This window comes from Episyrphus balteatus, chromosome 1 (genome assembly GCF_945859705.1).
Source record: "Episyrphus balteatus chromosome 1, idEpiBalt1.1, whole genome shotgun sequence".
Classification (NCBI taxonomy): Eukaryota; Metazoa; Arthropoda; class Insecta; order Diptera; family Syrphidae; genus Episyrphus; species Episyrphus balteatus.
The window spans coordinates 169,215,144-169,228,893 of record NC_079134.1 but is presented as its reverse complement, the minus strand read 5'-3'; the positions used below and the strand labels follow the sequence as shown (position 1 = coordinate 169,228,893).

The 13,750-nt window shown below is 23.0% G+C and overlaps 1 protein-coding gene across 2 annotated transcripts in view; it reads left to right on the top strand.

Annotated features, from left to right (window-relative positions):
* Window positions 1–3,360, top strand: part of LOC129907720 (probable nuclear hormone receptor HR3) — a 161,786-nt gene extending 158,426 nt beyond the window's left edge. For both annotated transcript variants that reach the window (XM_055984061.1, XM_055984060.1), the window contains 3 exons: window positions 1,512–1,755; window positions 1,849–1,999; window positions 2,284–3,360. In XM_055984061.1, the coding sequence (XP_055840036.1) occupies window positions 1,512–1,755; window positions 1,849–1,999; window positions 2,284–2,404 (516 nt within the window). In that variant the 3' untranslated portion in view covers window positions 2,405–3,360. The remainder of the gene's footprint in view (window positions 1–1,511; window positions 1,756–1,848; window positions 2,000–2,283) is intronic.
* The last annotated feature ends 10,390 nt before the right edge of the window (window positions 3,361–13,750 follow it).

The following is a 13,750-nucleotide window of genomic DNA, read 5'->3' as shown; positions in this document are numbered from 1 at the left end:
ATTCAATTTATTTAAGCTTGACCTAATAAAGTCAGTTGCCGGAAATAGGACACTAGATGGCCGAAAATAGGAAACAAAGGCCGGATTTAGGAGAATCGGACTTTTTTAGACAAAAAACTTAAATAAAATATTTTTGGGAAATATTATTAACTTTTTTTTTAAATATACCGAAAAATTATTTCAAGAATTATTTGAAAATGTTGATATTTGACGTTTCTATGCTTTATTTTTTGAGACAAAATCCTTAGGGGCCGGCTACTAGCAACTCTACCCTAACTCGAAAACGGAACGAAAAGGAGAAAATTGCCAATTAAGTTTTTCGACTTAAAATGACTTCAGGAATGCATGGTTTTCATTTGAGGCGGTGACTGTAGGACACCCTGTATACTGTATAGTAATAATTTTTATCAAAAAAAAAACAAAACCGTCTTTCATATATCAAAACTGGGTTTTATGGTTTTTATCATAGAAAATCGGCCCCAAAGTCAAAAATTATCATTGGTTAGAAAAAAGAATACCATTTCAAAACTAATATCTGAGCAATAAAAAAAGATATTAACCCTTTCGGACCCAGTGTTACTCTCATGTAACATTTTTTTAAAAATTCGTAAAAAATATTAAATTAAACAATTTTTAAGGTTTCGATGGCTTAATTGAAAGATAATAATACCAAGTTACTGGATTATTACAAAAAGTTAGTCAAATATCATACCTTTAATTTTTTTTTAATCGTAAAAGAGACAGAAATTCACAGTTTTTTTTTTGCAAAAAAAAAATTTTATTATATAGGTATGGTCATAATTTTGAAAAAAAGATATAAAAAATGTTAATGCAGAAAGTGTTTTGTTTTTTTGCTTAGAAGAAGTAGCATACATTATAGTTTCATAAAAAGTTATTTTCTCAGTTCTCCGACTTTTTTTGGTGGTCATAAGCTGTGCATGTTACTTACATGTAACATGAGAATAACACACTAGTTTTGCTATTTATTATTTTGGAAAATAACTTTTTGCTAATCATAATTCTTAGTTGTGATGTTTTTGACCCGATAATACCGAAAAAACATTTTTTAATATTGATTTTCATAGCTTGGGTTCGAAAGGGTTAACATTTTTTAAATGCAGTTACAAAGAATAGCATTTCTTCTAAAAATCAAGACATTAATTAATTAATTAAGTTTCTATCATAAGTATTAACGGAGAAATTAACATTAACATGATAAATGCATACCAAAGGAACCGTTTTTTTTAAATCATCGACTTTGCAGAGAGAGAGTTACTGTAAAACAATTTTTTTCTTAGAAAATACCAAAAATTCATCCCATAAAATACCCTTATAAGCCCGTATTTGGGATTGAAACCAAGAATAAGGTTTACACTAAATATCACGTCAAAGTGAGTTTCAAAATAAGGTTGCCAGTACAAAAGTTCTTAAAAATATATTGCAGACCAATTTATCTCCCAAAAACATACATACTTAAAAAACTTTTATTAAAATAATAATTTTTCTTTCAGATTCTTCTATTAAAAACTGGATCGTTTGAGTTAGCGATCGTACGTATGTCACGTCTGTTAGATCTCTCACAGAATGCCGTATTATACGGTGATGTAATGCTGCCGCAAGAAGCCTTTTACACTTCCGATTCGTATGAGATGCGATTAGTGTCGTGTATCTTTGAGACAGCAAAATCAATTGCCGAATTGAAACTGACTGAAACTGAATTGGCTTTATATCAAAGTTTAGTGCTGTTGTGGCCGGGTAAGTATATTAGTAAATATGCAAAAAAAATCAAATAGTTTATTTTTATAACAGTTTTCTAATAAATTTTGTACAATTTATTTTTTTTTTTAGAACGAAATGGTGTTCGTGGAAATACAGAAATTCAGAGGCTATTCAATCTGAGTATGAATGCCATTAGACAAGAGCTTGAAGCCAATCATGCACCATTAAAGGGTGACGTTACAGTGCTGGATACGCTGTTAAATAAAATACCAACCTTCCGGTAAGTAAAAAAAAAAATATAAAAAAAAATAAGAAATCAAAAAAAAAATTATTTTTTAAATTAGAAAAAAAAATAAAATAAAATAAAATAATTAATTATATGTAAAATTAAAAATAGAATTAAAATAAAAAATTAAATAAAAATGTATGTATTATTTTAAATAACAAATTAAAAAATTAAATTAAAATAAAAAAAAAATTATAAAAATAGAATTAAAATAAAAAATAAAATAAAAATGTATTAATAATTAAATGAATTACTAATTTTTTTATCATTTTTTTTAGTGAACTGTCAATAATGCACATGGATGCGCTGAGTAAATTCAAACAAGAACACACAAATCTAGTGTTTCCGGCATTGTACAAAGAATTATTCTCAATAGATTCACCGCAAGACCTCACATAACAGCAAGCCGTCGCCGCACCAACACCAACAACAGTAGCTGCAGCAGCAACAGCAACATCCGTTGCATCACCACAGGATTAAACAAATAAAATATATAAAACAAAAGAAAAAAAAAACCATTGCAAATATATAATTAATTAATAAAAAAAAAATATGATAATAATACAAAAATAAATTAAAAACAAAAAATTAATACAAATTATATTATAACGAAAAAAAAAACGTTTATACATTTTTTTAAAAGTAAACATATTGTTTAAGTATAAATAAAAAACAAAATACAAGCAGCGTTACCAACAAAGCAAGAAAAACAAAAAAATAATGTAATAGTCTTAAAGATTCTCATTAAAACAAAATTAACTCACGCATACACGCAGTTTTTTGTCAAACAAAACAAAACTCAAGAAAATAAAAAAAACAAAACAAAAATAACCATAGAACAATATAAACAGTTTTTAGCAATATTCTCTCTCAACAAAAAATAAAGTAAAAAAAAAGAACATACATACATTTATATAAACCCTCTTCCCCCAAAACAAAAATAAATAAAATAAAATAAACAGAGACTTAAAGAAAAACAATGAAACTCACACACAAAAAAATATATACGAAACAAAAAACAAAAAATTAAAGTTAAATTCTTGAGACTAACCATTAAATATAAAGTAAATATAAACAAAAAATGATTTTGATAAACAAATAAAACAAAACAAAAAAAACTCTTTTTTAAATTTAATTTTTTTTTTCTCATGCTTTAATTATTTTATAAAAATAACTCTAAAATTAAAAGAAAAAAATAATAAATAAAATTAGTTTTTAAAACTAAAAAATGTAGATGAGAATTTAAAAAAAGTAACACACATACACACACTCTTACAACCCTCACACACATGAGAGAAATCGAGCAAAAAAAAAATAAGATCATCAAATTAAAAATTAAATTTAAAAAAAAAAACGTAAGAAAAAATTATAACTTTTTTGACAGAGACAGTTTTGGCAAAACATATTTATATAATTACGTTTTTTTTTTCGCAAAGAGACTTTTAGGTAAATTAAATGACTGTTTTTTAGAATAGAAATATATATTTTTTTTTATTATTTTTTAGAAAATTTGTATGTAATTAAAAAAAAATCACAATTTTTTTAAAGGAAAAGCTACAAAAAACAATAATTATCATACAACTTACATCCACACACGCATACAATTCTTGTATCATACCCTTTTTTATGTATATTCATGGACCATTTACATACACATTCTCGAAACCCAAACAAAATGTTTAATAGTTGGACAAGATCAGTTTTGAACGACGGAAATTAGTTGAGGTGTTGGGAATATAGGACAATTTTTTTTTTTAACATACAAAATTAAAAACAATAATTCTTTTTTCAATTAATTCTAATCCTCAAATTTTCGTTGAATGCTGAATTTTGCATATATGCATTTATTTTTTGTTTTCACTTTTTTAGAACCTTTATACAAAAAAGTCTTTGAAATATAAGGAACTTCTAAAAATATTGTTCTGTGATATTTGTTGTACTAACTAGTTTCGAGTCATTTTCACACAAAGGTTCATTTTGAACTGAATTGAAATAAAGACAGGAAGATCTTTTTCAAAAAGTTGTTTTTAAGTTAATTAATGGGTGAAACATCCCTAACTAAAGGTTGTTTATTATTTTATCCCTATACAGAAAATGAGAACTACATAATCTATAGATATGTCTCCCATTTATAGTTATTAATAATAACTATTTTTAAACTATCGATATTTTTCGATTTATTTCGATGGTTGAGTTTTTTTTTTTAAAGAGATGAAGAGGTCTTTCAAAAGTTTCTGCCATCAAAGCTTTCACCATTGATTGTCATCAATTATTATCGATTTCATCGATTTTCCATGTGTCGATAATTTTTTTTTATACAATTCTCGATATTTAAAATAAAGAATTTCCCCATATTTGATTGATCGCTTATTCGATTAAATTTTTTTTTTAAGTTATCGATTTTAGTTCCCGTAATTTTCGAAAAATAAGTTTCTTTTTTACTATTCGAAACACTAGTTTAAAAAAAAATCACAAAAGCCTAAAATATCGCTTACGAGGTTTTCGATCAAAACGAAACCATAATCAACAAAATACAAATTCTTGATTTTAATCCATAAAGGAAATTGTAAGACAATTTGATAATTTTACACACGTAAAAAAAAATAAAATGGTTATTTTTTTAGAATTTTGAGTTTCAATGTTTTTTGTTTCTAAGCAATTTTGAAAGGAATTTAAATACTTTTCCTTAAATTTAACTTAAATGACTGTTAGAAAAATATCGATCATTTTCGATATTGAAAATTTCGATGGACTCTCTTGATGTAGAAACCTTTAATTTGTTCAAGATGTTTTGTCAACGAACGTTTGACTGCAATTTATAGCTGTTACAAAGTGATCGAAAATATCAAGAAAAGCTTCCGGTTGCTCTCGAAGAAAGAGAATTTTCGACCACCTTATTAAAGACAGGCAAAATGTGTCGATACATTTCAATTCGATATTAATGAACAGTATTCGCTGTACCTATTCATTTAAATATTAATAAAAAAAAAAAAACATACCAATTTCGATGTTTTTCCTTTAGATGAAGATTTTGTTCTTGACGTTTTAGATTCTTAAAAATATGGTAAAGTGATAAAGCTTATAAATGGTTTTCAATATTAATCGAATGAATCGATTGTAAAAATCGACTGAAAAAAAAATTTTCGTAAGAGTTTTCTTTATGTGTTTTAATGGTCTTACAATATTTTAAGCACTTCTTGAGCTTTTTGAAAGATATTAGTGGACAAATTGGAATGATTAGTTGATTCTCTAAGTCAGAGTAGTCCTGAGTAGCATATCAAGCTTAAAATGTTTGTTATATATTCTACTTTTGAAAGAAGCTTAGCTCGTATAAATTTCTACTGCTTTACCACTAAGCTAAATTATCCTGCTGCTTAGCATGCTCTATGCAACAGAAACACTTTTTACACATTTTGAATGCGTTCATCTTGCTCGAAGGACCAAAATACTTTTGCCTATTATAACCCGTTTAGAATTTGATTGGATGGTGACCTTTATATAAGTTCTTTGACTTTAATGCTTTAATTTCTTGTCAAATATGCAACAACAAAGACGAAAGTTTAGTTTTATTGTTTCAAACAGAATATTTTTTTTCTTTTCTGGAACATTTACCATTTATCGGGGTCGTTGTCTTTATTGTCAAAATCTAAATGGTATCTATTTTCGATAGTAAAAAAATCAATTTATTTTTTGATTATCTGTCAAAAAAACAATTTTTGATCTGTTCAACTACAATTAAGTCGTCGCAACAACAGTTTTTTGACAGATTTAGTTAAAAAAATACACTGATTTTTGTACCAAACAAAAACACCATATTTTTTGACATTTGTTTAGCTCCTTAAATTTAAATGGTAATTCTTTGAGATGAATTATTTCATTTTGTTTGTTTTATCCGGCTCGAAGGAAAATTTAAATTTTATCAAGAACTCAGTTTAGATTACATTTTGACTTTTATTTTTAATTTGATTCCGTCCTAATTTTGTCATTTCGGCAATAAATCCGCATTTCAAATTATATTCTCGTAATACTTCATTTTTGTATCAATAAATTTAATCCCAATATGTATAAAGAAAAAAAAAAACGTTTTTCCACAATAAGTCTAGTTCCACAAAAACGTTCGAACGTTAACTTTGAGACTGAAAATACAGCAACATCACTTTTAATACTGAACAAAAAAAAACAAGACTTAAAAAAAATATTCTTTTGATTATTTCTATAATTTATTTTTAATTAAAGAAAACAAAAAAAAAGACACAAGTCACAGCGCAAAAGAATGCAATGTAAGATAAGAGTATTGTTGCATCTAGTCTTATGTGGTATAAACAAAAATAAAATAAAACGTTTTATAGTCATTTTTAATCATTTTAAACTTCGTCAATTTGACCACATCTCAACTAGTTATCCAACGAACAAGAATCACAGACAAATACACATTGTTACTTTATTTATCATTTTTTTTAATAATTTTTTTTATCAATAAAAAAAAAACAGTGGTTAGGGCTAGGTACTAATTTTAAATATTTAACAACGCAATTTGTTATCTCGGAAAAAAATATTAAAAAATAAAAAAAAAAAACAACAATAAATTGAGGCATGGTTTGAAATCTGAAATATTGAAAAGTATAATTTTATCTAGTTAAGAATTAAAAAAAAAAAACTATATATCTGCCTTAAATCTTAGATTTAATTTTTTGATTTTTATTATTTTTTTTTTTTAGATTTTAATTGCAAATATTTTGTGTAAATTTAAAATTTATAAAATAATCATATTTCATAAACAAAATAATTAACATTATCATTGTGTTCTAAATATTATATATATATAAATGTCGATCGGTTGAAGAGATGATTTTTATTTCTTAAAAAAAAATTATATAGGTATATACAAAACAATTTATATTATATAAAAATAAAATTATATTTATGTTTGTATAATTAACAAGTTTAATTTTTTTATTATTATTATTTAGTTGTTTCAAAACTTAGGTAAATTTTAATGTAGCTAAATCAAAAAAAAAAAAAACAACAAAAACAAAAAAAAGTAAGCATTAAAACATGGAATGTCTGTATTATTTATAGTTAAATGGAAAAATATATTATATAAACATTTCTGCAGTTATTTTTATTTACAACATTTTTTTTTTTGTTTATTAAAACATAAAGAAGAGAGAAAAAGAAACAATATCTAATGGAAATGATTTACTTTAATTATTTTTTTTTTATTTTTTACTTGTTATAAAGTTACACCAGTCGAGGTTGAAATAAAACATAAAATAAACAAAACCACATCTAGTAATACCTCCTTTAAACACATTATTTACGGGCAGTCTTTAAAAGACCGCTAATGCGATTTATAAATTTATTTTTTTTATATCTCGCTTGGCAGAGGTACAAATGCAATATAACTACACACTACACGTAATATAAATAATTCTAATGCTGTTTTCTTTTTTATTAAATTTCATAAAAATTGTTAACGCAATTTTTATTTAAAAAGAAAAAGAAAAATTAAACAAAGTCTTCAATTTATTTATTTTTTTTTACTATTTTTTTTTTTATCATTTTTTTTTTTTTTAATTTATGGGTTTTTTATATTGACTTGTTAATTATTTTTAAAAATATATATTTTTTAATATAGTTACAAATCCCATGTTTTATTTTTTTTTTAATTTCTATACAACATGTATATTTTATACTTTATTATATATATCGAATAATATTATACCAGCATATAAACATCATTTATATTTACATACATTCAAGTATATATTTATGAATATATATGTAAAAGTATGTTTTTATATACATATTTATATTTTATTCGAAATTTTGTTATATATATATTTTAGATTTTTTTTTTAAATCATATATTTTATTTGTATATGTAAAATAAAAAAAAAAATATATAATTTAGTTTTATTTAGTTTATACTCTTTCGAGACTTAAGCTTAATTAAATAAAGAAAAAATTAAGAAAATTAAACAAAAGAAAATCGTATATTGAATTGTAGGTAATGTTTATTATTATATATTTAAAAACAAAAAAAAAGTGAAACGGATAGTTTATAAAAAAAAAAAAAACAGAAAACGATATAATAACATAAAGATTTTTATTTTATAAAATTAATGTTTTGTTTTATTTTATTTATATAGTTTTTTGAATTTTTTTTGGTTGTTTTCATTCCCATCTCTTCATCATCTCTCTTATTGTCTTCATCAAATCATTGACGACCTGAACTGCATTGAAAAACCACGATGTTTGAAGGTATAAGGCTTAGTTTAGTCCCACTGTCTCCAGCCCACTGTTAGAATTTCTTGTCAGGAATAAAAATTCACTTTGATTAAGAATATTTTCTTTTTAAGAAGACGTTGATAATAATGTTCTCATTAGCTTAATTAAAGTCGGCAGGTGATGAAAATATAAATCATTAAATTTCCTAAGACAAAAAAGTTACGTATACACCTCAGTGACCATTTAGTCCAGTGAATTTATAATTTATCCCAGCTCTTTGTACCACCCTCAAAATTTTTTTTGCTCATTCGATAGAAAATTGGGTAAATATTATAATCCTGATTTTTTGCACTCTTGAAATTCACCTTTTGGCGGCCATTTTTAATTTTAAATTCTATTAAATATCTCGATATGTGTTCATCTTAGGTAAAAGATGGTTATGCAAAAAACGTAGACAGTTAAATTTCACATCTTTTATGTTAAGAACACTCCTTCGATATTCTGAATATTAAGAAAGTTACAAGCCAAAAAAGTAAAAAGAAACAAAAAAAAGAAAAATTTTAAGTTTTGAACACTTTTTATCAAAGTTATGAAATTTAATTTTTAATTTTTTTTTAACAAAATCTTGAATTTTAAATAATTAATGAGAGTTTTATAGCCTTTTCATTTTTAAATCTCTTCATTTAGTAAAACAGGGGTATTTTTGAGCTCTTGAAAAAAAAAAAACAATAAAAGAACGCTTAACAAATTGGAAAATCATCGTTTTGTTTCAGTCAATTCTACTTAAAAAAGCAAGTAATAAAGTGAGCGTTTCAGCAAAATATCCGCGATTTTGCCAAGAAAAATAGTCATTTTAACGAGTCAACTCGTGATTTTACATTAAAAAAATCTTGTGATTGTACCAAGCCGACTCGTGATATTTTAGGAAAAATCGTGATATTTTAGGAAACCTGTAATTTAATTTGGAAAGTCGTGATTTTACGGGGGAGGAGGGGAAAATTGTCATTACCGGGAACTCGTGAATCCCCTGGATAAACCCTTATTTTACCGATTTTACGAGAAAAGTCGTGATTTTACCAAGGTTACTCATAATTTTAGGGGGGGATTTTGTGATTCTACCGGGAACTCTTGATTTTACCCGAGATATTCATGATTCAAAAAGGTGACCGATTTATTATTACCGGGTGGCTTGTGCTTTTACTGTAAAATGCCTGATTTTACTCGTGATTTTACCCGTGATTTTACGCACAAAATTTATGGTTAATGGAACGATTATGGAGTAACTAAACTGTAGAAACAGTGGAGCAGTGAATCGTTACTTTACGAGTACGAACCCATTAACAACTTATACTTAAATTTGTACCAAGATTTTAGTGAGATTAATGTCAGTACTTTACAAAAAAAAGGACATATAGGCATCTACTTCTTCCGTAAAATGGTTTAGGTGAATTTTTTTTTTGTATCCTAATTATTCCGAATTTTTAAAATTGTTTTTGCTCATGGATTTAGTGTAATTTGTATTGTGTTGCTATGCTAGATTTTGTGGTGCTTAAATGTTCTTGCAGTTTTTTAGCATTGTTTTTAAAAATTTCTAAGAATTTAATACTAGCTCTGGCCCTAGTTCGAATTTAAAAGGTAGTAATTTTGAAAATCCATCAGGAGTATTTTTTTTTCGATTTAAATATAGTTTTACCCCAAAATAAGTTTTAAACATTTTTACAAAAAATGATTGGAGATTGAAGTTTGGACTTATAGTAAAAATAAACCAAATATTTACAAGCCATGAATTTCTTTGAAAAAATTCTTCATAAAATTTTAAATTTCTTGCTATTATTCGTCACATTTTTATAATTCGATTGAATAATTTTACTTCAAGCTTATATTTTTTTTCTTCCACGGCATAAAAAAAAAAAAAAAATCTCATTAAAACTGCACACAAAAAATCCTTACATCCATTCCCAAAAAAACATCACTATTTATCAAAAAGGTAAGTAAAACTTAAGAAATAGACTGAATTTTTAACACAAATTATGACGTCAAAGATTTATTTCTTATTTAAATCCCTATTTTCAATTTTTAATTTTTCTGTAATTTATTAATTTTAAGCAAACCTATATAAAAAGAAAACAAATACGCACACTAAAAAATGAGACCAACACTTTTCACCAAAAAAAATTTTCATCTCTCGCAATATAAATATAAACTTATGTTGTTGGAAATAAATTTTAAATATTTCTCGATTTTATTTTATAAAAATTAATAATATACTCGTAAAATTTATAACCTGCCTCAATAAATACATTTTTTTTTTAATTTTCCTTTCATAATAAAATTAATACAAAAAATAAATAAAAATAAATTACAAAAAAAAAAACTTTATATAAATGTATGGGTGCATTTCAAAAATATACCTTACTAAAAATAATAAATAAAAAAATATAAAATAAAAAAAAAATTAATCAAATAAAATTATTACAAAATAAAAAATAAAAAATAAACTCAAAATGAACAAAAAAAGAACGCATTTAAAATCTTTTATTATAAAGTTGAGGATGTCAACTAAAAAATAAATTTAAACAAAAAATTAAAAGATTACAAGATGCTATATATTATACATACTTATATATATTAAAACAAAAAAAAGTATATATATATGAATTAATTGCCTTACAGAATATTATTATATACATAATTCATAATGAAAAAAAAAAAAAAATTAAAAAAAAAAAAAACAAATATATATTTAACTATTTATTATAAGAAAAATTAATTTCTAAAAAATAAAACAAAAAATAAAAACAATATCTGGTCGAGCGTCGTCGTATTATATACTCTCTCGTAGCAAAAAACACACCTTATACATTATAGGTTTAATAAAAAAAAAGAAATAAAAATTAAAAAAAAGTAGTTAATTTGTTTGTTATTTTAGTTAATTTATTTTTTAATTCAATAAAACAAAATAAAATATATTATTTATATTTTAAAACTCTTTCTCTCTCTATCTCTCTGAAAACAAAACAAAAAAAAAAAGAATAGGAAAACAAATGCATACTAGAAAAATTTTGTTAAATGCATGAATTTATTATTAACAAAAATTGAATTAAAAACAAAAAAAAAAAATATGTACATACATCGTGACTATATACACGCTTAAAAGTAATAACAAAATAAATAAATTATATAAAGACAGAACAAATATCAAGCTGTTGAAAAATATAGGCGAATGAATGAAGATCATATATATACAACAATTATGTATGAACATTATACAATTAGTTAAATTAATTTGTTGATTAAATATATACTTATACAGATTTATATATACAGAAAATATTTAATAAAAGAAAAAAGAAGAAAACAACAAACCAAAAAAGCAAAAAATGGTAAAACAAAAAAATTAATTATCACATAAATCAAATATTTATTAGCAAATGAAAGTATACAAATAGATCTTATATTATATACAACACTCACACACGTTTTGAATCCAGTTCTATGTTTTTTTTTTTTTTTCATTTTATAATTTTTTATTTATTTTTAGAGTTTTAGAGGGAATTTAAGATTTTCACAAAAATTTAAATTCATTACTTTTTTGTTTGTTTCAATATCTTTTATTTTTTAGTAATTTAATCAATTTAATTTATTTTTTATTTTTTGTGAGTTTTTAATTATTTAAAAATTGTGAGTTTTTTAATTATTTTTTTTTTTATTTTATTTAACATATCTTATTTTATTTTATTTTTATAATTTTTTGTTTTTAAAATCTTTGAAAATCTTTCGATACCTCTAAAAACTAAAAGTGTGCGATGCCTATTTTTTTCTTCAATTGCTTTTGTTTTTTTTTTTGTATTTAAAGAATTTTGTTAAATTTAAATTTAAAAAAAATGTAAATAAATTAAAAAACTTATTTTATTTTCACCAAAGGTAGTATAAAAATTCTCGTTGAACCTTAGCTTGACCATGAATAAAATTAAACAAACAAACAAAATACAAATTCCAATTTTTTTCATCCCAAAAATGAAATACCTATGCATTTTTTATCTAATTAGGGAATTTTTTATACTTTGTTTATTTTTTCAATACCAACAAATGTTATTTCTTAAACTTAAAAAAAAAATTAATTTAAGTTATTTGTTAAATTTAAAAAAAAAAAAAAAAACAAAACACGTTTGAAATATTAAAAAAAAAAAAGAAACAAATACAAAAAAAAAATAAAATTATTAAGTAAATTTTTTATATAAACAACAAGAACAAAAAAAAAAAAACGACAAAAATCACAAAATAAAAAAAAAATCTCTTTCAATAGGGTGATATAAAATAATAATTAAGTATGATTAATACATAAAAGTTTTTCTGTAAATATATAAAAATAAAAACAAAAAAGTATTTATAATTGATTAATATTTATTTATTGTTTATTTTATAAACAAATTTGTACACTTTTTTTACTTTTTATTAGTTAAGAATAAAAGAAATAAGTATGAATTGGTTAAATATTATATATAGAAAAAAAAAATATATCTATTAATTAATTACAAAGAAAAACAAAAACAGTGTCCTTATTGACTTATTTTTTATTTTATAATTATTACAAGAAAAGTAATTTGTTTTTATATATTTTTGTTTTTTATTTTAGGTATATTTATAAGGAGTTAAAAAAAAAAAAACAAAAAACAAACATAAACATAAACAGAGTAATAAAAAAATGCAAAACTTTTGTTAAAAAATTAATGAGTAAATAGAAATACAAACAACAATATACATGAATAAATTAAAGAAAACAAAAATCATATATTATATATATATATATATGCAAAGATAATTATATATATAATTTTTTTATTTCGGAAATAAAAAATAGTGAAATTCACTTTTTAATTAAAAAACTTTTCATTATTATATTTAAATATTTAAGCAAAATATAAAGAAAAACAAAAAAATGAAATAAAACAAAACAAAACAAAAAGCAAACAAAGAGAATTTTGAAAAGAAAATAAGAGTCTTATATATTCAAAGGGATAACAAGAAAAAAAAAACAAATTGAATGATGAAAAATAGAAAGAATGAAAAATAAAAATATAGTTAAAAAAAATTAATTTAATCTTTTTTAATTTAATCTGTTACAGTTAAAGGAGCGTTTGTCTGTGAAAAAGAATGTTCTACAAAACAAAAATAGGTACGCTTTAAGTTAGGTTGTTGGAAAAGACATTGGGCAAAAGACATTGGACAAAACACCGCAAAAAGTAAAAAAGTACAAAAGTGAAAATTTTCAAACGCGGTTTTGAATAGTTTTTCAGAATGGAAAATTAAAACAAATGATGCAGAGAGCTTATTTATTGGTCTAAATAACAATTTGAAAAAAAAAAAAAAATATTTTAACTTTTGTAATTTTGGAAAAAATGTCCAATATAGTTGACGCTTTAGTCTGGTTTAAGGTTTATAGGTAAAACTTAAGTTCTTTTAGTTTTAATTCAGACTCAAACGGAAACCGGATGTTAAAGGTTAAACCATAAT